The sequence below is a fragment of the Myxozyma melibiosi genome (genome assembly GCF_037950935.1).
Source record: "Myxozyma melibiosi strain Phaff 52-87 chromosome Unknown BZA70scaffold_10, whole genome shotgun sequence".
NCBI lineage: Eukaryota > Fungi > Ascomycota > Lipomycetes > Lipomycetales > Lipomycetaceae > Myxozyma > Myxozyma melibiosi.
The window spans coordinates 274,065-297,024 of NW_027042924.1; the positions used below are offsets into that span (position 1 = coordinate 274,065).

Consider the following 22,960-nt stretch of genomic DNA (forward strand, 5'->3'; position numbering starts at 1 on the left):
GTTTTAGTAAGAGTAATCATTAGATAAGTTCATTAATAGTACAATTTGATAGACACAAAACGAGAGAATAAGACAAAAAAAGAGGTATTAGACAAGAAGGGGTCACTAAAAATACAGGTGCGTACTCAAACTTGAGCATTGAGTTATTTTGATCCAGCGCGGGTAGCGATAAACTACAGCAGTTAGTAATTGCAGCAAGGCACAAGAGAGAGAGAGAGATAGAGAGAGAAAGAGAGAGAGATACCTGTCTATATTTGGCGAGATAGATCTTTAGTGTCTCTGAGTAATTCTCAAAGCCGAGAGATGTCATTGCGAACAAAATGTCTTCGCCGTTGACGGTCTTTCGTTTTTCTGCTGAGCATTTTTCGGATGCTATGGATCGTCAGTATCAGCGTCAATATCAGAAGAAGGAAAAAAAAGAGGAGAAGGGAAGGATACCTTCGCTGGTTATGAAGGAGATGAATTCGCTGACGCATTCTTGCATGCATTCCTTCGCTTCTTTTGATATTTTTGCGTTATCTGGCAGTGCCATTTTCATTATCCGGGCGACTAAGATGAATTGTTAGTACATGTATAGTAGATGTCACTGTAAACTAAGAGAAAACTCACCGTTGGCGATAGGAAGCCACTTATCCTGCTCCTTAACCTCATAATCCCCACTAAAAACCCCACCAGCCTCCTCATCAAGATCGCCCTCCATCCCCTCGATCTGATAATCCATGGCGTGCGAGGCAGCAGTCTGAGCAGACCCGGTAACGTCTGTGTTTTGGATGAGACCGGAGGACGGGCTGTCGCCGTTGACGTCGGCGGGGGGGTAGACGTGCACGGCCGAGCTCGAGCCGGACTGGTTCTCGGTCTCGAGCATGTCGAGGATGTTTGCGATGTTGTCGTCTGTGTCGTCTTGGGGGGATTGCTTTGGTGATAGAGACATGTTGGGTGGGTGTTGATGTTGAGAGGGTGTTGGTGTTGGTATTGGTATGGATATTGCTGTTGAGCGGAGTGTTGTGGTGATACACAGGAACCGCCGCGTAGCAGCAAATACAAATTGGCAGCAGCAAAAGACCAAGATCAAAGCAAACGGTGAATGCAGCAGCTGGAATCAAAAAACTCGACGACGAAGTAGATGCGATGAGCTGAGCTGAGCTGAGCTGAGCGGTTCAGGTTTCGAGACCAACTTTGAGTTTTCTACTGTTCTGGGGGCGTCCAGACCGAGTGCAGCCTTTGTTACTGGATTGGGGAATTGGGGGGGTTTTTGTTACTGAGAGAAGAAGTAGTTGTAGTTGTAGTCATTGTGCAGTAGTCCTTTCTGCAGAGGAGTTGAGAAGCAGCAGAAGTGCATTAGTGGGTGTTTAGTTGGATGAGCAGCGCAGCGCAGCAGCAGCAGCAGAGAGAGTAGAGCAGCAGCGCCGCAGATATCTGTCTGCTCTGCATTTGTTCTGTATTCTATCTAGATGTTCACGATGATGGAGGTACACCAAGTCATTGAGTGGCAGTAGCATTGGCGTTGGCGTTGGCAGTGACAAGTGAGCCGAGTCGAGAGAAGACAGACAAAGGATAGACGGACAGACAGACAGACAGACAAAGAACAGAACAGAACAGACAGACAACAGCAGACAACAGCAGACAGACAGAAGAAGCAACAGCCAAGACAGGGATGGAGGCTTCTCATAACTTACCAAGTTCGCGACTTAATGTTCGTAACGAGTGGATAAATGAGTAGCTGTGTAGAGTAGAGAATATGATGTTGTTGTGTATCTAGTATTTCAACTGCTCAGCTACTCAACTACTCAACTACTCAACTACTCAACTACTCAACTACAATTACTCTGGATATCCATCATGAATACCATCATAATCTCCACACGGCTGTAGCAACTGAGGCCATCAGTGCTCTCATTCGGGACGCGTCTCGCCCTAAACGGCTTAGCTCCCATTCTTAACGCGTTCGAGACACGCTCATTTGGACGCGTTTTATTAAGTTTCGGCCCCTTGATTTAAACAAGCGAAACGCGTCTCGGTGCTCCTTCGCTTCGACCCCTTCGTGAGTTTTCCTATCTTTCTTCTCTTCACCTCTTCTTCACCTCTTCTTCTTCTTCTTCCTCTTCACCTCACCTCCTTCTTCTTCCTCTTCACCTCACCTCCTTCTTCCTCTACTTCACTCTCCATGCCTCCTCTCTCTTCAGCCATGGCCGCCATGGCCCTCAACCTCCTCCTCCTCCCCCTCACCGCCGTCTCAGCTACGCCCTCCCTCGACTTCCCCATCTCAGAGCAATACCCCCCCGTCGCCCGCGTCGGCGAGGCCTTCTCCTTCACAATGTCCTCCTACACCTACACCTCCTCCTCCTCAAACGACACCACCTACTCCGTCTCCGACCTCCCCTCCTGGCTCTCCTTCGACGACTCCTCCCGCCTCTTCTCCGGCACCCCCTCTGACGACGACATCGGCTACTCCTCCTTCACCCTCATCGCCACCGATCCCGCCGACAGCACAAACTCCTCCGACACCGCGACCTTCGTCGTCGCCGACACCGCCGCCCCCAACGTCGCCATCTCCGCCTCCTCCCAGCTCCAGCAGAACTACTCCACCTACTCTGCAAACGGCATCGGCCTCGTCCCCGGATCCTCCTTCTCCCTCCAGTTCGCGGAAGACACCTTCACCGGAAACGTCACCGCCTACTACGGCCTCTTCTCCGGCCTCACCCCTCTCCCCTCCTGGATCTCGTTCGACTCCTCGGCCATGACCTTCGAGGGCACCACCCCCGCGCTCTCCTCCGACATCGCGCCCCCGCTCAACTTCAACTTTGTCCTCGTCGCCTCCGACGTCGCCGGCTACTCCGCCGCCCAGACCGACTTCACCATCAACATTGGCGAGCACACCCTCACCGGCTCCTCCGTCACCGTTAACGCAACCGAGGGCGAGAAGTTCTCCACCACCCTCGACGTCCTCCTCGACGGCTCAGAGATCTCGAGCTCAAACATCACAAACGTCAGCTACAACGGCACCGATGACTGGATGGACTTTGACGAGGACACTCTCACTCTCTCCGGCACCCCTGCCGACGACGACGTCGGCGAGAGCATCGTCGTCACCGTCACCGTCGTCGACGCGTTCGGCGACGAGGTCCAGATGGACATCGACGTCTCTGTTCTCTCGACCGACAACTCGACCGACGTCGACATCTTTAGCTCCTCTGGTATCTCAAACGTGACCGCCACCCGCGGAAAGAGTCTCTCTTTTACTCCCTCGCTCAAAAACACAGACTACATCGAGAGCATATCGGCCTCGTACACGCCCTCCAGCGCCTCCTCCTGGCTCGACTTTGACGACAGCAACTACACCTTCACCGGAACCGTCCCCAGCTCGCTCACGTCCGTCAAGGTCATCCTGACCGCCACCACCACCCTCGGCGGCAAGGAGACCGCCATGTTTTACATCATCGGCAAGGGCACCGTCCTCTCCACCACCACCTCGGCACACTCTTCGACTTCAACCCACCACCACACGCGCTCAATCACCACCCGAACGCTCAGCACCTCTACCACGACCGCGAGCTCCTCCTCCGCCCCCACCGCGACCGCAAGCTCAGCCTCAGCCTCGTCCTCCAGCAAAACAAGCACGAAAGCCATCGCGATCGCCTGCGGCGTCGTCATCCCGCTCGCAGTCCTCTTCGCCGCCGCCGTGCTCTGGTACTGCTTCTGCTTCACCGCGGCCGCCAAGCGTCGCCGCCGCGACTCGAACCAGACCGCAGTCTCACCCTCGGGCTCGTCCCAGATCTCGAAACCGATCCCGATTGAGGACGATTGGCCGATGAACAACCCGACGCCCACAAAACCCTCCCGCGCGTGGGACGGCCGCCGGCTGTCCGGTCTCTCTGTCTTCTCCGGCCACGCGCGCACGTACTCTGATCTCGAGAAAGAGCAGCACACGGCCGTCAACGGCTTCGTTATCCCCTACGACCCCGACGACTCCTCGCGGCCGCGACGCTCGCGCATCTTCCGCAACTCGCGCGACTCCTCGCGGCATACCAACGGCGGCAGCACGATGGCGCACGACCGCGACTCGATGGCCAGTCTCGCGACGGTGGCCACGAACGAGATCTTCAGCGTGCGGCTGGTCGAGTCCAGCAACGGCGACATCGCGGGTCTCGCGCGCTCGGGATCGGCTACCAGCGGCTCTAGCGGGTCCTCCAGCGAGAACGACACGAGGCGGTACAGCGACGCGCACCGCAGCGTCGTCTCCGCCGGCACGATCGGCGCGTTCTCGACCTCGTCGTCCGACAGACTCGGCGCCGTGCGCGAGGAAGACATCGGCGAGGACTCGGAGCGACTGATTCGCATTCCGGGAATCAGAAGCGACACGCCGTTATCCGAAGACCGCTGCACGACCGCGTCGAGCAGCGAAGAGTCCACCCAGCGGTTCGAGCTCGTGCCTGGTGCGCGTGAATGGCGCGAACGCAGCGAACGGCGGAATCTATCAGAGAACGAGCCGCGGCTGGTCGCGTTCACAAACGGAGGACGGCCGGCGAGCAGGGCGAGCGTGAGCGAGTCTACTATTTACCACCATCAGCATCCACACACGGACGAGAGCATGACGAGCGAGATCGACGACGACGGACAAGTGTTTCTATAGTTTCTTTTATTCCTTTTTTGACTAAAAAAGCGTTTGTTTTTCTTGATCTTTCTTTCTCGATCGTTAATTAGTTTTTTGCTGTCATGATTTTGGATGCTTAATTATTTGTTTGGTACTAGAATTTGATTGATTGATGTTCATCATGTGTTCTGGCGTTTTTTCTTCTTTTTTTGTTTACGCTAGCTGTTTAGTAGTTTTAGTCCTATATATTAATTTTATATTCATAACTATCCGAATCTTTGAACAGCGATATCATAACTGAGAAGTGAACAGAATATGTACATATCTACAACCATCCAATATGCATAACCAGCAACTGCGCTATCGTACATCCAGCCATTCATCCTACCGCGCGAAAACTACCCTCCGTGTAAAGTAGAAGCAAATAATATCTGGTCGCCCGGCTGTATAACGTACTCTGCTTCTCCCTCAAGTTCCCAGTCTGCGTCATTGATCAGAACTAGAATCCCCGGTCGTCTTTTAGACAAAGTATTAGCCTATAGCAAAACAGCAAAATTCAGATATAGAAGATACATACACATTATACCCCTCAATAACAAACATGTCCCGACGACTATCGGTCATCTTCTCATCACATAAATGCTTCACCAGATCTGCGATTGTCAAATTGTCGTCGTCGCGGGGAGAGGCAAGTGAGAGCTTCATGACTCGTTCTCCGCCAAAGAGGATTTCGAGGCCGCCACTGGGATATGATTAGCTTGAGAGATATAAGTAGAAAAGGTAGACTCACGAGAACTCGACTGTGAATGGAACAGCCATCTTGGTTGAGAGAGTACTTAACTGGTGAAGTGGTTGAATATTTCTGGCGATGAGGTCGATTTCAGGGGTCGTCGACTTTTCAGTTAACGTTTTATCGACCTCGAATCAACACCACCACCACACATCAACACCTCACCACAATGTCCTCTCTACAACAGCTCTCACTCTACGCAACAGTCCAGTCCTCCAAAATCCCCCAGCTTCTCTTCACAGTCTCCGCCCTGACCGGCATGCGCCCGCTCGACCTGCGGCAGCAGCACATCATCTTCTCGCCCACAATATCAGGACACGGGCCCGGCTCGTCTGCTGGTGTGGCCGGCGGTCCCGCGGGCGCTGTCAGTCCGCTCGAGTCTTCGCGGATAGATGTCTCGAGAGAGATGCCGGAGGCGGCAGCAGCGGCGGAGGACGGGGTCGGCAAGAGCGAGGCGCCGGAGTGGACGTTGACGATACCTACGATCCCAGAGTCTGGCAAGAAACCGGTGCAGGTGCAAGCAGTCTCGAAGACCACGTTCCGCAAGTCTGAAGAGGCACAGGCCGACAACACATCCACACTCTTTCGATTTCTGCGGGCACTCAACTACGCTTATGCATACGACTACCTGGAAAAAGGCTACCTCTTCGTCCACAACGGCATCGTCATCATCAAGCTCTCGCAGATCGCACCCCAGAAACCGTTACAATTACACGAGATCCCCGTCGGCGGCGACGGCGACTTGGCCGCGGGCACGGTCGCCAACGGGAGGCGGTTCGAGAATGCAAAGTTTGTGAATACGTGGGTCATGCACGCCTACGTCGAGGTCGTCACGGGGCCAGAGACGGTCGGGGATGATCTGGAAAAGGTCAAGATCGCGATCGAGAGGTTGGAGAGCTTGAAGGCTGAGTTGAGCGGGATCGTAGAGTTGGAGATTCCGGATCGGGCGTTATTGGATCCGCGGGTACAGCTACGGCGGTGATCAACTAGAGAATGCGAAATATAGATCCTATAGACTTATCATCATCAGGTCATGACGCGAATAGGCGACCCGGACAGATACGCCAGCACATCTTCCACAGTCTCCCGGTAAAAGACCTCATAAGCCGTATCACAAACATATGCCATATGCGGCAACATCAGCACCTTGTCGCCCAGCTTCCGCAACTCGTGATTGACCGGCAACGGCTCGACATTGTAAACGTCCAACGCCGCGCCCGCGATGGCATCCTCTTTCAGCACTTTGATCAGCGCGGCCTCGTTCACGATCGGTCCGCGCGAGGTGTTTATCAGAAACGCAGTCTTCTTCATCAGCCGAAGCTCGGCTTCGCCAATGAGATCCACGGTGCGCTCGGAGAGCAGCACATGCACCGATACAAAATCAGACTGCCGCATGAGCTCCTCTTTGCTCCCTGCAAACTTCGCGCCCGCAGCCTCTGCCTTTTCTGCCGTCATATTCTCGCTCCACGCCAGCACGTTCATGCCAAACACTTTAGCAATCGCAGCAACCCTCGATCCTAGCCTGCCCAACCCCACGACTCCCAGCGTGCGTCCATAAAGCCCTGTCGGCAACCGTCCGGCCTGCCAGACCGTTGCGGTCTCCGGCGTCGTCAATCGCGTATGATCCGCCACGATATTCCGCGCAACCCCCAAGATCAACGCCCAGATCGTCTCAACCGTAGACTCACCACCAGACCCCGTCCCCGAGACCACGACCCCATGCGCTCTCGCGGCCTCGAGATCGATCCCCAGATTCCGCATGCCGGTCGTAACCAGTAATTTCAAATTCGGCAACCCGGCAAACAGCGCGGGAGTAAACTTTGTTCGCTCGCGCATGATGCAGATGATCGTAAACGGCTTCAGCCGGGCGATCACCTCGGTCTCGTCGGAGAGGTGGTCGGAAAAGACTGTAATTGGAACTTTGGCGGTGTCGCTGATTGCGCTCCAGTCTGCTATTTTCAGGGCGACGGATTGGTAGTCGTCAAGGATGGCTAGTGAGTGCTGCATGCTTGTGATATAAGCTAAAGATGTGTTTTAGGAACTGTTACTATCAAGGTTGCTTGTGGTGGTGACTGAGGAGTTGCGATTGCGTTATGGCGGAGAGTGGATATCGCTCGAAGTCTTTATGTCCGCTAATCTCCAGATGCTCTTTGCGCTCTTAATTTTTATTTATGTGGTGCACCCGCTTATCTGTTGTTTATCGAACAAATAATCTATTCTCCTCAGCCTTTTATTTCCGTAATTTCTATTCTCTAACCAATTGAATAAGCAGTAATGGAAAACGGGCATGTTCAGCATCTCGATTGCCCCGCGTCCACCATTACGCCTGTTCCAGGGTAAGGTCTCTTCCTTCCTCCAAACCTGTTTTGTTCACTAAAGCCAATCCCAAAAACACAGCTGCCTACCTTCTCTCTCCTTTCTATCGCCAGTCACATCGCCATGTCATCCTTAGATTCACAAGCACTTTCGCGAAAAGAGCGGCTCGCGCAACTGCGGAACTTGAAGCGCAAGAGAGAGGGAGAAGAGCAGAAGGTGGATGGGGAGGAGGATACGGTGGTGCGAGGAGATGAGAAAGATGGGGGAGAAGTTGGTGATACTGCTAGGTAAGGATGTTATAACTTCTGTTGTCTGTGGTGGAAATATGCTAATGCTTTCAAGTAGCATATTATCAAGACGAAACTACGATCCAGAGGCGCGGGCTCCAAAGCAAGGATTTTTCGAGCCGCCGACGATGACAGAACCGACCGTCGAAGAAGAAGCAAAACGGATCGAGCGCGAAGGTCTCGGCGAACACAGCAGCGAAGAAAAACCAGAAGCCAACTCCGACGATAACAACAACTCTGAAGGAGAAGAAGGAGAAGAAAGCACAGCAGCACAATCCGAACTCGACGTAAGCAGTCTCCGTCCCCGCGCAGCAAACTGGGATATCAAGCGCCAGATCGCGAGCAAGCTCGAGATCCTCCAGCGACAAACCGACGTGGCGATCAACAGAATCGTCAGAGAACGCGTCCGCAGCGCGTCCCCCGGCGCGAGCGCGATTCCCGCCGGCGTCGATTTGAATAAGGCGATGGATAAAATCGAGGCTGGCTCTGCGCAGTGATTATTTTTTGGTTTCTGTTTTGCAGGGTTTGTTTGTTTCTCGGGTGTATGGCTACATAATTGGAGCTTTGTATATATAAAGCTGTTGTATAATAGGGTATATAAACACCGTTTCTGTCTAAATCAACCAAATATCTTCAGATTATTCGAAAAGCAACTCCAAATGCGAATTCTCCTATTTCCTCACAGTGAACGAGCCACCAGCAGCCTGCACGTGACACTGTTCACGTGACCACAATCAGGAGCAACGCGTTTAAACTCTATTGAAAAACCTCGGAGACAAGAAAATAGCTGTTGCAGTTGACTGCTTTTCCTACACGTTTTTTTGTTTTCTGGTTCTTTCCTGCGCAATTACTCTTCGATATCGCATAGGAGTATTAGCTTTACAGTTACGGCAAGCTTTGTACGATTTAGAATGGTGGCCAGAGCCAGACACAATTGCGACCGACTATAGAGCCCACTTTGACGAACAATTCCAGCACGGCAGACCACCGACGACCGCGAATCAATTTATGACGCCTTGCAGCTGGTGAACGACTTTTCTCTTCTTTGTGGTATATCAGCTGTTGGCTCAGCCGAGAAGGAGGTGACAGGAGAACTTATGCGTCGACGGATGCCCCGGCTCGTGCCATTAAGTCGGAGGACGTCCGTCGCCAAGTTCGCGAGCTGTCGCGCTTGTGCGGAGCAAGTCGGTCGGTGCTATTCCGTTTACTCTCGACCGACGACGAATGAGCCGTCTGCTTCTCGCAGACCAAGACCTGTCTGCAAACAATTTTCTCGCGAGCAGACGCCGTGGATTGGCGACCGGGTGCTTTCACGCGAGTTGAGGAGGTTCATCCACTTGACGCAACCACGACGGTCGAGTCATCCGAAAAGTACCTCGCAGTCGTCAATTGCGGATAGCGAGCATGCCGGTGCAGTGGGCGAGCAAGAGGACGATAGTCGCGCGCCTGGGGAGTCACCGACAAAGCCTACCAAACCGGCATCCGCCGCGAAGCCCAATCTTTCGAGCAAAATGAGAAGGAAAGGAGAAAGCACAGTCAAGAAGTTCGATCCCATCTTGCTACCCCCAGATCTCCACAATATATCGTTACAGGCAGACGCGGCGTTTTTCTCGGAATGGGTCTACCCACCGGCCGCCACTGCTGAGGAGACACTCAATCCTGAAAGAGCACACTTGTCATTTTACTCGAAATGGGTCGACCCACCGGCCGCCGCTGCTGAGGAGACGCACAATCCTGAAAGAGCACACTTGTCATTTTACTCGAAATGGGTCGACCCACCGGCCGCCGCTGCTGAGGAGACGCACAATCCTGAGAGAGCAGGCGCGTCATCTTTCTCGGAATCGGTCGACCCACCGGCCGTCGCTGCTGACGAGACGCACAATCCTGAGAGACCACGCTTGCCAATTTTCTCGAAACGGGTCGACCCACCGGCCGCCATTGCTGAGGAGACGCACAATCCTGGGAGACCACGCTTGCCAATTTTATCGAAACGGGTCGACCGACCGGCCGTCGCTGCTGAGGAGACGCACAATCCTGAGAGAGCTGCTGAAAATCACGACAAACATCACGACGAAAACCACGACGAAGATCGCGACCCAGAGGTTGACCCAGAGTCTCCAACACCCACAGAGAATCAGAGGCCCGGGCTTACGAGAAAGCAATTTATCCCAAAAATCAAGGGATACTTGCTTGCCTTTGAAAGCTATCTGGCGTCGGCGATGCCTAATTTTGTTCCAATCGATGACGATCGACCGAAGCCAACAGAACAGCAAGGAGATTTACCGAGTGTTGAGATTATGGGTAGTGAGCCTTATCCTACTGATCGTCCTCAGAGCCAGAGGGTAGAGCGGCGTCAAACAAACCTGCTTGAACATGAGGATAAGAATGACTCCCCGGAAGCTACATCTCATCCTTCTTTGAAAGGTGCGTGTTTTGAAGTATAGCGATTTCCGTTATAAAATGAAAGCTAATTGATTTTTAGAATTGATATACTCGTTCTTCAGCCTCTACGCCGACGACCCGAAATTCCCCGAACTCGGCCAGAGGCCACGGTCGGTGCTCGACTTTCAGATACAGCAGACGCGCTTCCGACTACATCTCGGCAGGAAGGAGCTCCCACAAGCCGAAGTCGCTAAAATCGCGCGCTACTTATTCCAAACCGACGATCTCGATCCGGGTATGGTTGCGGATTTATTCAAGCACATGTACCGGCACCAAATGCACGCCGACATCATCAGGTTCGCACTGCGGACCATGGAAATTTGGACCGCGGCCGAAGCCACGAGCTTGTTTATTCTGCACAAAGCAGCTTTACCGAAAGTTGCCATGGCTGTCATGTTCCGCACCTGCGTCGGCTTACAGCAGCATCATTTCGCGCGCCAGATATTAGCAGAGGCGTATTCGGACCCAGCTTTTGCAGAAATATTTGGAGTGAATAATAGCGAGGAGTTGACAGAGCTGGAAAAGGAGCTTTTCTTCCAAGCGCAGCTCGAACACTCGATTACCAACGCGACAGATCCCAAAGCACTTTCCGAGCTGGTCAACGGTTCTAAAATGAGCGACTTGATCCGACGCAGCGAGGAGACGATGAAGCTCGTGATTTCCCGGCTGATCAAGCTGGGAGACACTAATTCAGCGGTTGACATTGTCGTCAACTCTGTCTTTCGCAATCCTCAATACATCTTTTACGCGCTGGAGATCGCTGTCGAAGAGGGCGCTGAGCTCTCGGGGCGGCTGGATGACATCCTCTCGTCTGGTGTTGCGCAGCTGTTGGCGGCCGGCAGGACTTTCGACAGTCTTAGATTTGTCGTGGATTTGACGGACCGGCACAATACCATGGAAGTCTGGAGTTTTCTTGCCACAGGCTCCCGTACGGCAATCACTCGCAGCGAAGATGTCGATCATGATCTGTGCACAAATTCCGAGAGACTCTCAAAGCGACTAGCGCGGGCGTTTCTAAACCGCGCAATCGAGTTTGGCGACGCAACATTGTTTCTACGCGTCCTGCAGACGAAATTGCCGGAACGGGTCTATATCCATATGGCGCCTGGCCACACGGCTGAAATGTATGAGCTCTTACTGAAGCGGACGTACTCGTCCGAAATGTCTGTGCTGACCGAGCAGCGGACTATCAACATGATGGCCGCGCTTTTGTCCGCGCAGAGCCCGATTGCGGCGCGCAGGAGTTTCCAGCGATTGCTGAGCCGGATCCGGAGGTACCGCGATGTAACAGAAGAGCGAAAATTGCAATATGTGTATGCAATGTTGTCGGCGCTGGCTAAAGTGCCCGGATTGCAAATGTCAGCGCGGTTCTGGATGGTCATGGAGCCGATTGTTCTCCACGGCAGCGAGAATTTGCGGAAAGCCGTCACGATGCGGTTCCGCAATACCATTGGGCCCGATACAGCGCTCGCGGTATTACACAATCACGTGGACAAGCATCGCGCCACTCTCACGTACGATTACTTGTTGCTTTGCGGATATTTGTCCTTGCCAAAGAAACCTTCTAGGGACCTGCCGGAGAAGCTGTTTTCGGAACTCAAGTGCACGATTCTCAGTATGCTATCCAACCATAGCGTCGCTGACGAATCTGAGTTTCCGGAGGTAGCTCTGAGAACGACCGAAACGATGCCGGCTGAGGTGATAAATGCTCGAACAGTTGCAGTTGAACGTCTTGTCAATATGATGCATGAGAAGTATGACTTACCCGAATCCTTTTTCCAATGGTATCTACAGGTCATGATGTATTACCATCAATTCGAATTTGTGTTTGAGACAATCATGGCTGGACATGAGCAATTAATGAAGGCGAATCGCGGAGAAAGAAGAAAGAGCAAAGTCAGGTTGAACAAGGTATCCCAGTCCTTGCTGGAGGAGCTCCAGTTCAAAGCACTTCAGGCGCGACAACCTTATTGGGCCTTATACGGCTGGGGACTCGGACAATTTATGTTTGGTAGAACACAACCTGAACACGACGAAAAATTGATTCGTCTAACGTTCAGACTGCTCGAGTCCGAAACAAAATCAGGGCTGGAGGGGTCGGATTTCGCATTACGAATGGAGTGTGTGAAACTGATGTCGGAGATCAGGAGCAGACACATTGATCAATGGATTGAGAGAGTCACGAATATTCTCAAGCAGGGTTTTGAACTCATTCGTACTGATGAGCGCGAGAGTCCCTTTATTAGCCCGAGTGCTATTATGATGGTCTCTGAAAAGAGACTGACTGAAGCTCTGAAGACCCTCGTTGCCGCCGCCGATGTTTATTGCGAATTACCGCAATTTAATTGGGAACAATACTTGTGGCGTATGCGCAGAGTGCTTCTTCATCGCGCTAGAGGTCGTCACATCTATTTGATAGTCGAGGCGCGGTATTCTGCACTGGTCAGACTAGTCAAGAATTACGTTCGTCTGCACGACTGGTGGGGCGTCGAATTGGAGCTCATACGGCGTGGGCCGGATTATTATTTTGATCGCCATAAGCAGGCGACGCGCATAAAGGCAGATGATGAGCTTATGGAAGCGATGAGCGAAATAGGATGTGAGTATCCTGAACAGCAGCAGACCTGATAATTCTCCCTTTTATGAAACGGTAGCAGCTAACTTTTCTTCAACAAACAGATTACACGGAAGCGGGAGTCAGGCGAGACATCGGGGAAGTGTTCAAGGACCAAGAAAAAGAAGAGCAGATAAAGGTCGAATTTATGGAAAGGTTGCAAGACCGAGACCCGCTCGAATGGGGAACTGAACATTTAGATGAAGCGTCAGCATCCGCTGCGGGGCAGCCCGAGACTCGGAGACGCAGAAGAGAAATGCCCAAAAGAGACACAAGAGTGCTCCTGCGACTGCAGGCTCTGCGTCGAAGGCGTCCTCCGCGTCCGCCGTACCGTCGCCCACTGTACCGCGGCAACACAGTAAAGTCAGGAGAATATTACCCTGGAAGGGGAAGGCATCCTGCGACGGGAGAATATGTGTCAGACACAGACTCTGCGGCATAGCGGCGTCATCGTAACAAGGAGGTGTAAAGCGCATTGTACTGTCATATAGAAGAGTTTTTTTGTATCATATGGGTAATGCATCAGGTATTTAGGATATATAGTAATGATAAGAAATCAACAATCATATGAATGAACAAGCACGCCGCACGCACTGTGAGGCTCGGCGTGGGGTCGGTAACTCGGTCGCGGCTTCTGACAGCCGCGGGCCCAGCGATCGGCCTTAGACCGAACTCGGGCAGAATCGCGAGATCTTGGTTGTAGCGTATTGTTCTTATACACTGTGGGTTGGAACCTCATCTTCTAGTATCTCCACTTCACTTCTAGACTAAAGCTATGGCGAATGTTTACAAAATTGGTTGCATGCCCGGCGATGGCATCGGCGCTGAAGTGATCGAGTCCGCAGTCGCGGTTCTTCGCGCATGCGAGACCAAGTGCGGCGACTTCAAGCTCGAATTTACAGATCTGCCCTACGGCACCGCGTACTACAAACAGACCGGAGCCTACCTCCCACCCGACGGCCTCGACACTATCCGGAAATTCGACGCGATCCTGTTCGGCGCCGTCGGGATGCCTGACGTGCCTGACTCTGTGTCGTTGTGGGGTCTCCTGCTCGCGATGCGGGGACCGCTGCAGCAGTACGCAAACCTGCGACCGGTCAAATGTCTCAAGAGTATAGTCCCCGCCGTGCGGACCGCAAAGCCTGAGGATATCGACTGGGTTCTGGTCCGTGAGAACAGCGAGGGCGAGTATGCAGGTCAAGGAGGCCGGTCTCATCGTGGGTTCGATTGGGAGGTTGCTACCGAGCTCGCGATCTTCACCCGCCACGGCGCACGCCGGATCCTGCGCTACGCGTTCGAGATTGCGCAGGCACGGCCGAGGAAACTGTTGACAGTGGTATCGAAATCTAATGCGCAAAGGTACGGCATGGTTATGTGGGACGAGGTAGCTTTGGAAGTCAGCAAGGAGTTTCCCGACGTTAAATGGGATAAGATGCTTGTCGACGCAATGACTGTTCGCATGGTTCACAAACCAGAGACATTGGATACCATCGTCGGCTCAAATCTCCACATGGACATCCTCTCTGATCTGGCCGCCGCCCTGGCGGCATCAATCGGCATCGCTCCGTCCGCAAACATCGATCCCACCAGACAAAGCCCCTCGATGTTCGAGCCCGTGCACGGCTCCGCGTTCGACATCATGGGTAAAGGTATCGCCAACCCCTTTGGCGCGGTGTGGTCTGCTGCCATGATGCTGGATTTTCTGGGCGAAGCGAAAGCTGGCAAGATGATTATGGACGCGATGGATTCTTGCTGCGAAATCGGGCAGACTACTGGTGATTTGGGAGGAAGTTTGAACACTGCGCAGGTCACTGAAGCGCTTATTAAGGCTATTAACGGCTATTGAGCTGATTTGCTTACAGCGGCTGCTGTAATTGTTTTTTGATCATTTTTTCGCGAAAAGAGTAGATGGTGCAGTTTATTGAGATGTGATGTTTTCGCAAATTTATATCAAGACTTACCTAGATCTTAAACTGCTTGTATCTGCAAAAAAGCATATTCAAAAACCACAGCAACAACACACTCTCAAATCAACGAGAGATATATCGCAAACTAAAATATTGACAGAAGTGCTGGCAACTTCAATAACCGGACACTTATCTCCTGTGGTTGGCGGATCTCCAGTGGTCGACAGCTGCGGTTTAGGGTAAATACACTACGGTTGACCGGCTCACAAAAGCCATCGGGGCGTACAGGACTATATACCGACGGGAGTGCGGGTGGCTTCGGAGCGGGGTTTAGTGAGAGAAGGCTATATTGTTCTGGCTATAATGTTCTCATTGCGGATATTCTATATTTCCGACAATGGTGCTGTTGCTGCCGGATGCCGGAAGTTGTCGCTCTGAAGCTTTATTCGATACTGATTTCATAGCAAGGATCCCCCACCTTCATACAGAGAGAATGACAGGCTATTAAGCCTTATGAATATGACTAGAAATGTAATGGCCGCCAGCTTAGTGCTTAACGAATGTTATACATAATTTTCCCAAGAGGCATATCTGGACTTGGCTATATTCTCAGTCTTGGCTTCGTTAAGACGACAGCTGATTCTCCGAGTTGAGTCGGAGTCACTTGACCTGAAATATAGATACGGATAAGAGCAGGTGACTCTTTTGTCGGCATTAGAAGGGCGAGTATTGTGATGTAGCGACATCACATGTTGCATATCAGCCAATATCGGGACATGGCCATCTTCCAAACGGAAAACAGGCTGCAACAATACGTGCAACGGGGAAACTCCGCTCCAGAACATCAGCAGGCTTATTAAAACATCAATTTCCGGCAACTATCAATCAATATAGCCAGTACCCGAAGCATTCGTCTCCGTATTCCTCCGTTGCCGAATTCGACCGATTCGCTGGCGTCGGAAAGAGGAGACGCAGTATCGGACCGATTTGCCGGGACCGGACAGCTTGTGACTTTAGCCTGCTCGCAAACTCAACTACCCTGGACACCTGACAGGACCGGTATCTGGCGGTGTTGTCAGGAGATAGTGCTAGCCGAGCCTGTTGACCGACTGAGGTGTTATCAGGTTATGAAGTCTATACGGATCGTATACTCTACAGATACTCCTATTTCGCCCGTATTGCTAAACCACACACAGCCAGACCTCAGATTCGAGTCCATCATATGTAGATATCAGAACAGCAAACAGTCATTTGTAGAGAACCAGCGGTTTCCAGATCCAGTAATCACCCAAAGAACTACCATGCAAACTCTAGAAGCGGATGGGAGCAGGGCTTGCACACGCGCTAGATCCAATCGAGAAACTGCTCCGAGAGGCGCCACCGTCAAACTCTCTTTGCTTTTCGCAATGTACCCCGGATCTGCTGCACCCCAGCCTCGGGAGTCTGTGGGGGGTATTGCTGCGTCTTGTAGGAAAGGAGACTCTCTGCAAAGTAGCCGGTTGAGTGTCGGAAAGATGTACCGCGGGCGGTGGTTTTGGCTATACCGAGGATATTTAGAAGTTCCCGCGAAGCTCCTAAATCACCCGACGGTCAGCGAATCTTAATCGCGTTCCTACATTCCTTTTCAGTCGCCTCTTCTCAAACAGTGCTATTTGGATCAATCTGATGACTGTGTCAATATTCTTTGAATATTCTGTGAATATATCTAAGTTTGTACAAGGAAATACGAATAATTTATGTAAATTAGCGCTATATGACATAAAACCCTACACAATGATCACTTCTTCGCAATAGCCTTGCCCATGTACTCGGTCATGTAGTACGCAGACTTCTTGGGAATTCTCTTCAAGTCATTCTCATAGTCAATGTACGTAACACCAAATCTGGCGGTGTATCCCTCCTGCCACTCAAAGTTGTCGAGGAACGACCAGCCGATGTAGCCCTTGACGGGGACGGTGTCCTTCAGCGCGATGATCTGGTCGATGTAGTCTCTGAAGTACTTGATTCTGTAGTCGTCGTTCAAGACCTCGGGAAGAGGAGTCTTGTTCTCATCAGGGCAGATGACACCGTTCTCGGTGATGTAAATATCCTTGCCGTATGTCTTGTACAGGTACTGCAGCAGCTTCTTGAAACCCCAAGCAACCGGTCGCACCCAGCTGAGACCAGCCTTGGGTCCGATCTCGGTTCCGTCAGGGTAGTTGACAGTAACTTCGACACCCTTCATGAATCGGCCCAACATGTTGGTAGTAGAGACCTCCGCGGTAGGGCGGCGGATGAGATATGTGGTGTAGTGGTTGAGGCCGAAGAAGTCCGACGAGCCCTTGACGAGCTCGATCTCCTCGGGGGTGAATGTGGGCAAGTTCGGGCCAAGAACCTGCTTGGTGCGCTCGCTGTAGTCACCGAGGTAGACAGGGTGAGCAAACCAGTCCGAGGAAGCAGACATAAAGTCAGCAGCCGCCTCCTTGCTCTCCGGAGTATCATCGTAGGGCTCACCCCAGTTGACGTTGATGACGATTCCCAACTTCTTACCGGGAAGGTTGTATCCTCCCTCACGGAAGAGCTTAGCAATAGCTCCGTGCGAGATGAGAAGGTTGTGTCCGACAATCAGAGGCTCGGTGGCAGAGTCTCCCTCAGGGCTGATCTCGCGGTTGCTCGACCGTCCGGGTGCCTGGGTGCCGACGAGATGTCCCATGAGAGCGTAGACATTGGGCTCGTTGATTGTAATCCAGAGGTTGACGAGATCGTTGAAGTTATCGAAGCAGACCTTGGCGTAGTTAACAAAGTCGTCGACAACTTGCCGGCTGCAGAAACCGGTGTATTTGTCCTGCAGAGCCTGGGGAAGATCCCAGTGGAAGAGAGTGACCATGGGCTCGATTCCGTTGGCAATAAGCGCCTTCATGAACTTGCGGTAGAACTCAATACCGGCGGGGTTGATAGGGTCGTCCTTGCCTCCGAGGGGAATAATACGGGACCACGAGAGCGAGAAGCGGTAGGCGGTGACTCCGTAAGACTTCATCAGAGCAATGTCTTCCTCCCATCGTCGGTAGGAGTCTGTGGCGATGTCGCCCGACTTTCCGTCTTCTGTGTGACGCGGGTCGCGGGAGAAAGTGTCCCAGATTGAGAGCCCTCGTCCGTCCGCTTCGGGAGAGCCTTCGACTTGGTACGCAGCTGTGGGTTGAGCTCGTTAGCGGGTGTATTGATATTAGACACATAAGATGTCTTCTTACCAGTGGCATATCCCCAAAGGAAATCAGCAGGCAGCTGCGCAGCAACAGGAGGGACTTCAACAGCGATAGTCATCTTTTCGATTGTGTGTGTTGTAATTTCGCAAGTCTAGAGAAGCAAGCGAGAATGGAAAAGACAAAGAGGAAGAGACGCGACTAGACTGCTAAATAGGAGCGCAGAACAGAGAAGCTGTCAGAGAGCTGTCAGGACTATCGAGCCGGGGATTCAGCCTGCAACGGGATAGAAGGCCGAACGGGGGTGGAGGGCGGCGGCGAGGGGCCCCTGCGGTCAATGAGTTAGGAATTTGCTCCGCTCCGGTGGATGAGGAAATGAAATTAAACAGCCGGGAGCGGGGCGTCGAGTATATGCAATGCGCGCTCTTCTGAATTAGGTACACTTCCGGCCAGACTCGTGATGACTGCCGGCCGCCACCCGGAAGATTGAAGCAGACCTGGCCGGACATCCTGCCCGAAGAGGAAATCTGACTGTTTAACTTTCATAGTGGCTCACCCCACATTTTCAGTCCAGGCAATGGACGTACCTTCTGGCAGCAGCACGCGCGACAAAAGTACGTACCGTTGCTCCAGACCATTTTTGCGGGGTACCCCCGGATAATTATCACGGACACACAGACTGCGGTGCGGTGCCTAGCATTGGCGCTCTGAGCAGCCTGCATAGGGCCGCTCCCGCACACGCACTCGCATATATATTGTAGCGTCCCGCATTTCGCTATCGTTCGTTTCTCGGACTGTCAAAATAATCTCTAATTTCATTTCATCATAATATACCTTCGACAAACATGAGTCAATCCACTGCTGACCAGCTCGCCGATCTCAAGAACGGCCAGGCCGACCACTTCGAGCACGGCGCCGACGTCAAGCTCGAGGACGTCTTGCCGAAGGACTCCCCGCCATGGTACAGAGACTCTCGTCTTCTGCTCCTCAACTTTCTGCTTCTCGTGCCTATCTTCTCTTCTACCGGAATCGGCTATGACGGCTCCATGGTGAACGGTCTGCAAGCCCAGTCGCAATGGCAGACCTTCTTCAACCACCCGACCGGCTACACCCTCGGCCACATCTCCTGCGGTCCCACCTACGGAACCTTCATCGGTGTCGTCCCTGCACAGTACATTGCCGACAAATGGGGACGAAGGGCCGGAATCATGGTTGGCTCCACGTTGATGGTCATCGCGTCTGCCATCCAGGCTGCGTCGCAGAACTACGGCATGTTCCTCGCCGCCCGTATCCTCATCGGTGCCGGATCCGTCATCGGCATCGTCCCCGCGCCCTCCCTTCTCTCTGAGCTTTCTTTCCCCACCCACAGAGCATTCATGACCACCGCTTACAACGTCATGTGGTACGGAGGTGCAACTCTTGCTGCCTGGGTCACCTACGGAACTTACTGGATGGGCGACTCCAACTGGTCGTGGCGTATCCCCTCGCTGCTCCAGGCTTTCTTCCCTCTCTGCCAGCTGCTTCTTGTTTTCTGGCTTCCCGAGTCGCCTCGATTCTTGATTTTCAAGGACAGAATCGACGAAGCGCGGAAGATTTTGGTGCACTACCACGCCCACGGCGACGAGAGCAGCGCGCTCGTCGACTTTGAGTTGACTGAAATCATTCAAGCTCTCGAGCTCGAGAAGCAGCACAAGAGTGTCGGCTTTGGCGTCCTTTTCTCAAAGGAGAACCGTCGCCGTGCGTTCATCACTGGAATGGTTCCCTTCATGCAGCAGATGTCTGGCAACGGTCTTGTCTCGTACTACCTCTCGCTCGTCTTGACCTCGATCGGAATCAAGACGTCCTCCCGCCAGCTGATTATCAACGGTGGTCTTTGCCTGTACAACTGGGGTATCTCGGCCATTATGATTGGATTCCTGCCGCGTTTTGGAAGACGGCGTCTGTTCCTTATCTGCACATCGTCTATGCTTGTCGTTTTCGTTATCTGGACGGTGCTCTCGGCGGTCAACCAGCAGCGCAACTTTGAGCAAAAGGCGCTGGGTCAGGGTGTCTTGGCTATGATTTTCATCTACTACCTCGCATACGACATTGGTCTCTTGGGTCTTCCCTACCTCTACCTCACCGAGGTCCTTCCCTACTACATTCGATCCCAGGGAATGGCCTTTGGTCAATTCGTCACTTCCTGCGTCGGAATCTACCAGTCCTACGTCAACCCTATCGCCATGGACGCCATCAGCTGGAAATACTACATTGTCTACTGCTGCATCATCGCGTGCGAGTTTGTCATTGTCTTCTTCACTTTCCCCGAGACCAAGGGCGCCACGCTCGAAGAGTCGACCGAGGCCTTTGACAGGGGCGTGCGCGGCGGCGTGCGTCACCAGGTTAAGGAGCTCGAGTTGGATGACTTGGATGAGAGCAAGCCTGCGGATGTTTAATTTCTTTTTTGTGTCATAGTCCTAGTTTAAGAATCGCATTTTGGCATAACTCTTGTATTCTATTATGGCATTATTTTGTCTCTTTCAATAATATAATTGTCTACTTCTGATCACTGTTTTCTGAGAGCGAAAGTGTAAACCCTGTAGATACGACAATGCTACTGTAACTGAATAGTATTTGCACGTTCATAGCTACAGAATTAAAATAAATCTGACTCGGTTGTTAAATGTTAAACCCTTTATAAGATAACTAAATAACTGCTATTCACAGCAAATGCAACCCCCATATTCCTTACGCGGAAGCAGCGTCCTCAGCCAAGAACTTGTTCAACAAATCTCTCTTGACACAGTTCTCGATGCAGAACGACTTTGCCAGCTCATCAAGCTCAGGCTCGGTCAATCCGGTGAAGAGATCGGCGTACTCGTAGCACAAGTACGAAGAGAGCACAATCTCGCGCGAAACTCTGGTGATCTGGCGCTTGATGTCCCACAGGGGCGGGTACATCTTCTTGTGGAACTTCTCGGGGATCTCCTTCTTGAAGTGCTCGGCCAGGGCGTCGTAGAGAGCGTCGGAGGACGGGTCGGGGTGCGCGCCCCAAAAGTCGGCGCCGAGACGCTTCTTCTTCTCGATGAAGTCGCCGAACTTCTTGTACCAGGGCGAATCAGGCGAGACAGAGACAAGGCCCTGGATGCCGACGTCCTTGTACGTCCAGATCGACCACGACACGCTGCTCTCCTTGTAGATCTTGAGCTGGGCCGCGAGCATGTTGTATCGCTTCACGTTAGTGGCCGCGTTCTCCTTGACGTCGATGTCGGCGGGCGCGCCGGGGTAGACGGTCTCGGGCTCGTAGACCGGGCCGAACTCTCCGTTCCAGACGGGGACGTTGGCCTCGTTGGCAACCTTGACCTTGCGCTCGAACTGGCGGACAAGCTTGGCGTACTGCTCTGGCTTGTTCTCGTACTGCTCAAAGCCGGGGAATCCAAACAAGGCGTAGTCGTGGATGGCGTAGACGGTGTTGGGAAGAGGCTTGCCAAAGTGGGAGAAGTCGCCGGCGTAGGTGTTTCCGTCCAGGAAGAGGATGTGGTCGGGGTCGACTTCGCGGATAGCCTTCTCGACTCTGACGTAGAAGGCCCAGAGACGGGTGTGCTCGGGGTCAGCAGGCTCGTTCACCGGGTTATATCCGGCGATGCGCACGTCACCCTTGTAGTGCTTTGCAATCTCAACCCAGAGGTTGACGACGCGGTCCTGGAAGTCCTTGTGGACCCAGAACAAGGCCTGATGGATCGCGCTGTCGGAGTGCCAGTCCTGGTTCTGACCACCGGGGACGGCGTGCAGGTCGAGCACGACGTAGATTCCGTACTTTGCGCACCGCTTAACCATGCGGTCAAGGAGCGCGAAACCGGAGGGCTTGATGACGCTGGGCGCGTCGTCGTCGAAGAAGTGGCGGTAGTTGAAGGGAATGCGGAGAGTGTTGAGACCCATGCCGGCGTAGAACTCGGCGTCGGCTTCGGTCCAGAAGTAGTCGTAAAATCGGTCAAAGAAGAAGTCGGTCTTTTCCTTGCCGAGAACTTCCTCGATCGCCTGCTTGTGCTCGGTTTCGTGGCCGGAGTAGCCGGTGATGAAGTTCTCCATGTTGAGGACGCCGCCGAGGCCGGCCTGGTGGACTGTTAGTGTGGTGATGATGAGAGTGATGGCTGAGAGATACTTACACCCTTGAGGATGACCTGCTTTCCGGAGGCGTCGACAATCTTTGTGCCTTCGGTCTTGAGAATTGATGAAAAGACCGTCATGTTTGCGAGTGTAGAGTAGGACGATGAACGAGAGAACAGAGCAGGGCTACGATACCGCTTGACAAGGAACTTCAACATCTGTCGACACGAGATCCCCGCCGAATTATATCCCGCGCAGTGCCCTTTTGCCTAATCTCTGGATAAAAAACAACTCCCGGCTCCGCTAATCCTGTTTGAAGTCCAACCCCGGACTTTCTGCGTCTCCGCGCCCGATCATCCGCCTTCCTATTCGGGAAATTGCGCCGACGCCGCAGCACATGTGGCGTGCCGCCCGTCAGACAGACAGAGTTTGGGTGCAGGTCAGGAGAGCAGGTCTCGGCGCGGTGGGACCCTCTTCTCGTTCGAGGACCACCCGGCGACGGCAGCGGGCCGACCAGCGAACGCGGATGGGGGACGGTGCAGCATCCGGGATTGCTGGGCTGCGGCCTGGGATGCGGCGGTTACGGGGCGGATGTGCGTCTGCTGCTTGACGATAAGAGGAATGCTGTCTGTCTGGGGTAGTCCTCGCTCCGTAGGCCAAACCCTGCGCGAACAGCTCTCTCCAGCATCCTCTCACTATCCAAAGACACAAAACAAGAAACAAATAATTCTGTAAAAGAACACAGATA

At 52.9% G+C, this 22,960-nt stretch overlaps 11 protein-coding genes across 11 annotated transcripts; 6 read left to right on the forward strand and 5 right to left on the reverse strand.

Moving 5' to 3' along the window:
• Window positions 1-3: 3 nt before the first annotated feature.
• Window positions 4-1,174, reverse strand: BZA70DRAFT_61875 (histone-fold-containing protein). Its single transcript, XM_064915261.1, has 5 exons — window positions 720-1,174; window positions 610-659; window positions 439-549; window positions 245-372; window positions 4-173 (listed from the first exon to the last, which is right to left on the reverse strand). The coding sequence occupies exons 1-5, from the start codon at window positions 929-931 to the stop codon at window positions 144-146; spliced, it is 531 nt and encodes a 176-aa protein (XP_064766856.1). The 5' UTR covers window positions 932-1,174; the 3' UTR covers window positions 4-143.
• Window positions 1,175-1,772: 598 nt separating this feature from the next.
• Window positions 1,773-4,832, forward strand: BZA70DRAFT_282179 (uncharacterized protein). Its single transcript, XM_064913236.1, has one exon. It carries the CDS (start codon window positions 2,165-2,167, stop codon window positions 4,628-4,630), a length of 2,466 nt encoding a protein of 821 aa, XP_064766857.1. The 5' UTR covers window positions 1,773-2,164; the 3' UTR covers window positions 4,631-4,832.
• A 138-nt stretch (window positions 4,833-4,970) lies between these two features.
• On the reverse strand, window positions 4,971-5,410 carry BZA70DRAFT_290903 (ubiquitin-related modifier 1; the record flags this gene model as incomplete). The annotated part of the gene is made up of 4 exons (XM_064914252.1): window positions 4,971-4,989; window positions 5,048-5,107; window positions 5,169-5,333; window positions 5,382-5,410. 4 exons carry the CDS (start codon window positions 5,408-5,410, stop codon window positions 4,971-4,973), a joined length of 273 nt encoding a protein of 90 aa, XP_064766858.1.
• Window positions 5,411-5,550: 140 nt separating this feature from the next.
• On the forward strand, window positions 5,551-6,363 carry BZA70DRAFT_290904 (Med18 protein-domain-containing protein; the record flags this gene model as incomplete). Its single annotated transcript, XM_064914253.1, has 1 exon — window positions 5,551-6,363. The coding sequence occupies one exon, from the start codon at window positions 5,551-5,553 to the stop codon at window positions 6,361-6,363; it is 813 nt and encodes a 270-aa protein (XP_064766859.1).
• A 22-nt stretch (window positions 6,364-6,385) lies between these two features.
• Window positions 6,386-7,533, reverse strand: BZA70DRAFT_61765 (D-isomer-specific 2-hydroxyacid dehydrogenase NAD-binding protein). Its single transcript, XM_064915259.1, has one exon. The coding sequence runs from the start codon at window positions 7,386-7,388 to the stop codon at window positions 6,408-6,410; it is 981 nt and encodes a 326-aa protein (XP_064766860.1). The 5' UTR covers window positions 7,389-7,533; the 3' UTR covers window positions 6,386-6,407.
• Window position 7,534: 1 nt separating this feature from the next.
• Window positions 7,535-8,621, forward strand: BZA70DRAFT_61766 (mRNA splicing factor). Its single transcript, XM_064915260.1, has 3 exons — window positions 7,535-7,717; window positions 7,779-7,984; window positions 8,043-8,621. The coding sequence occupies exons 2-3, from the start codon at window positions 7,821-7,823 to the stop codon at window positions 8,479-8,481; spliced, it is 603 nt and encodes a 200-aa protein (XP_064766861.1). The 5' UTR covers window positions 7,535-7,717; window positions 7,779-7,820; the 3' UTR covers window positions 8,482-8,621.
• A 163-nt stretch (window positions 8,622-8,784) lies between these two features.
• BZA70DRAFT_282186 (uncharacterized protein) lies at window positions 8,785-13,649 on the forward strand. Its single transcript, XM_064913237.1, has 3 exons — window positions 8,785-10,408; window positions 10,467-13,025; window positions 13,106-13,649. Exons 1-3 carry the CDS (start codon window positions 9,082-9,084, stop codon window positions 13,480-13,482), a joined length of 4,263 nt encoding a protein of 1,420 aa, XP_064766862.1. The 5' UTR covers window positions 8,785-9,081; the 3' UTR covers window positions 13,483-13,649.
• Window positions 13,650-13,655: 6 nt separating this feature from the next.
• On the forward strand, window positions 13,656-15,015 carry BZA70DRAFT_282187 (isocitrate/isopropylmalate dehydrogenase). The gene has a single exon (XM_064913238.1). The coding sequence runs from the start codon at window positions 13,816-13,818 to the stop codon at window positions 14,884-14,886; it is 1,071 nt and encodes a 356-aa protein (XP_064766863.1). The 5' UTR covers window positions 13,656-13,815; the 3' UTR covers window positions 14,887-15,015.
• A 1,676-nt stretch (window positions 15,016-16,691) lies between these two features.
• On the reverse strand, window positions 16,692-18,658 carry BZA70DRAFT_282190 (glycoside hydrolase superfamily). The gene is made up of 2 exons (XM_064913239.1): window positions 18,175-18,658; window positions 16,692-18,115 (listed from the first exon to the last, which is right to left on the reverse strand). Exons 1-2 carry the CDS (start codon window positions 18,245-18,247, stop codon window positions 16,725-16,727), a joined length of 1,464 nt encoding a protein of 487 aa, XP_064766864.1. The 5' UTR covers window positions 18,248-18,658; the 3' UTR covers window positions 16,692-16,724.
• BZA70DRAFT_282191 (general substrate transporter) lies at window positions 18,641-20,671 on the forward strand. Its single transcript, XM_064913240.1, has one exon. The coding sequence runs from the start codon at window positions 18,972-18,974 to the stop codon at window positions 20,559-20,561; it is 1,590 nt and encodes a 529-aa protein (XP_064766865.1). The 5' UTR covers window positions 18,641-18,971; the 3' UTR covers window positions 20,562-20,671.
• A 182-nt stretch (window positions 20,672-20,853) lies between these two features.
• Window positions 20,854-22,352, reverse strand: BZA70DRAFT_240627 (glycoside hydrolase family 5 protein; the record flags this gene model as incomplete). Its single annotated transcript, XM_064910508.1, has 2 exons — window positions 20,854-22,218; window positions 22,272-22,352. The coding sequence occupies 2 exons, from the start codon at window positions 22,350-22,352 to the stop codon at window positions 20,854-20,856; spliced, it is 1,446 nt and encodes a 481-aa protein (XP_064766866.1).
• Window positions 22,353-22,960: the final 608 nt, after the last annotated feature.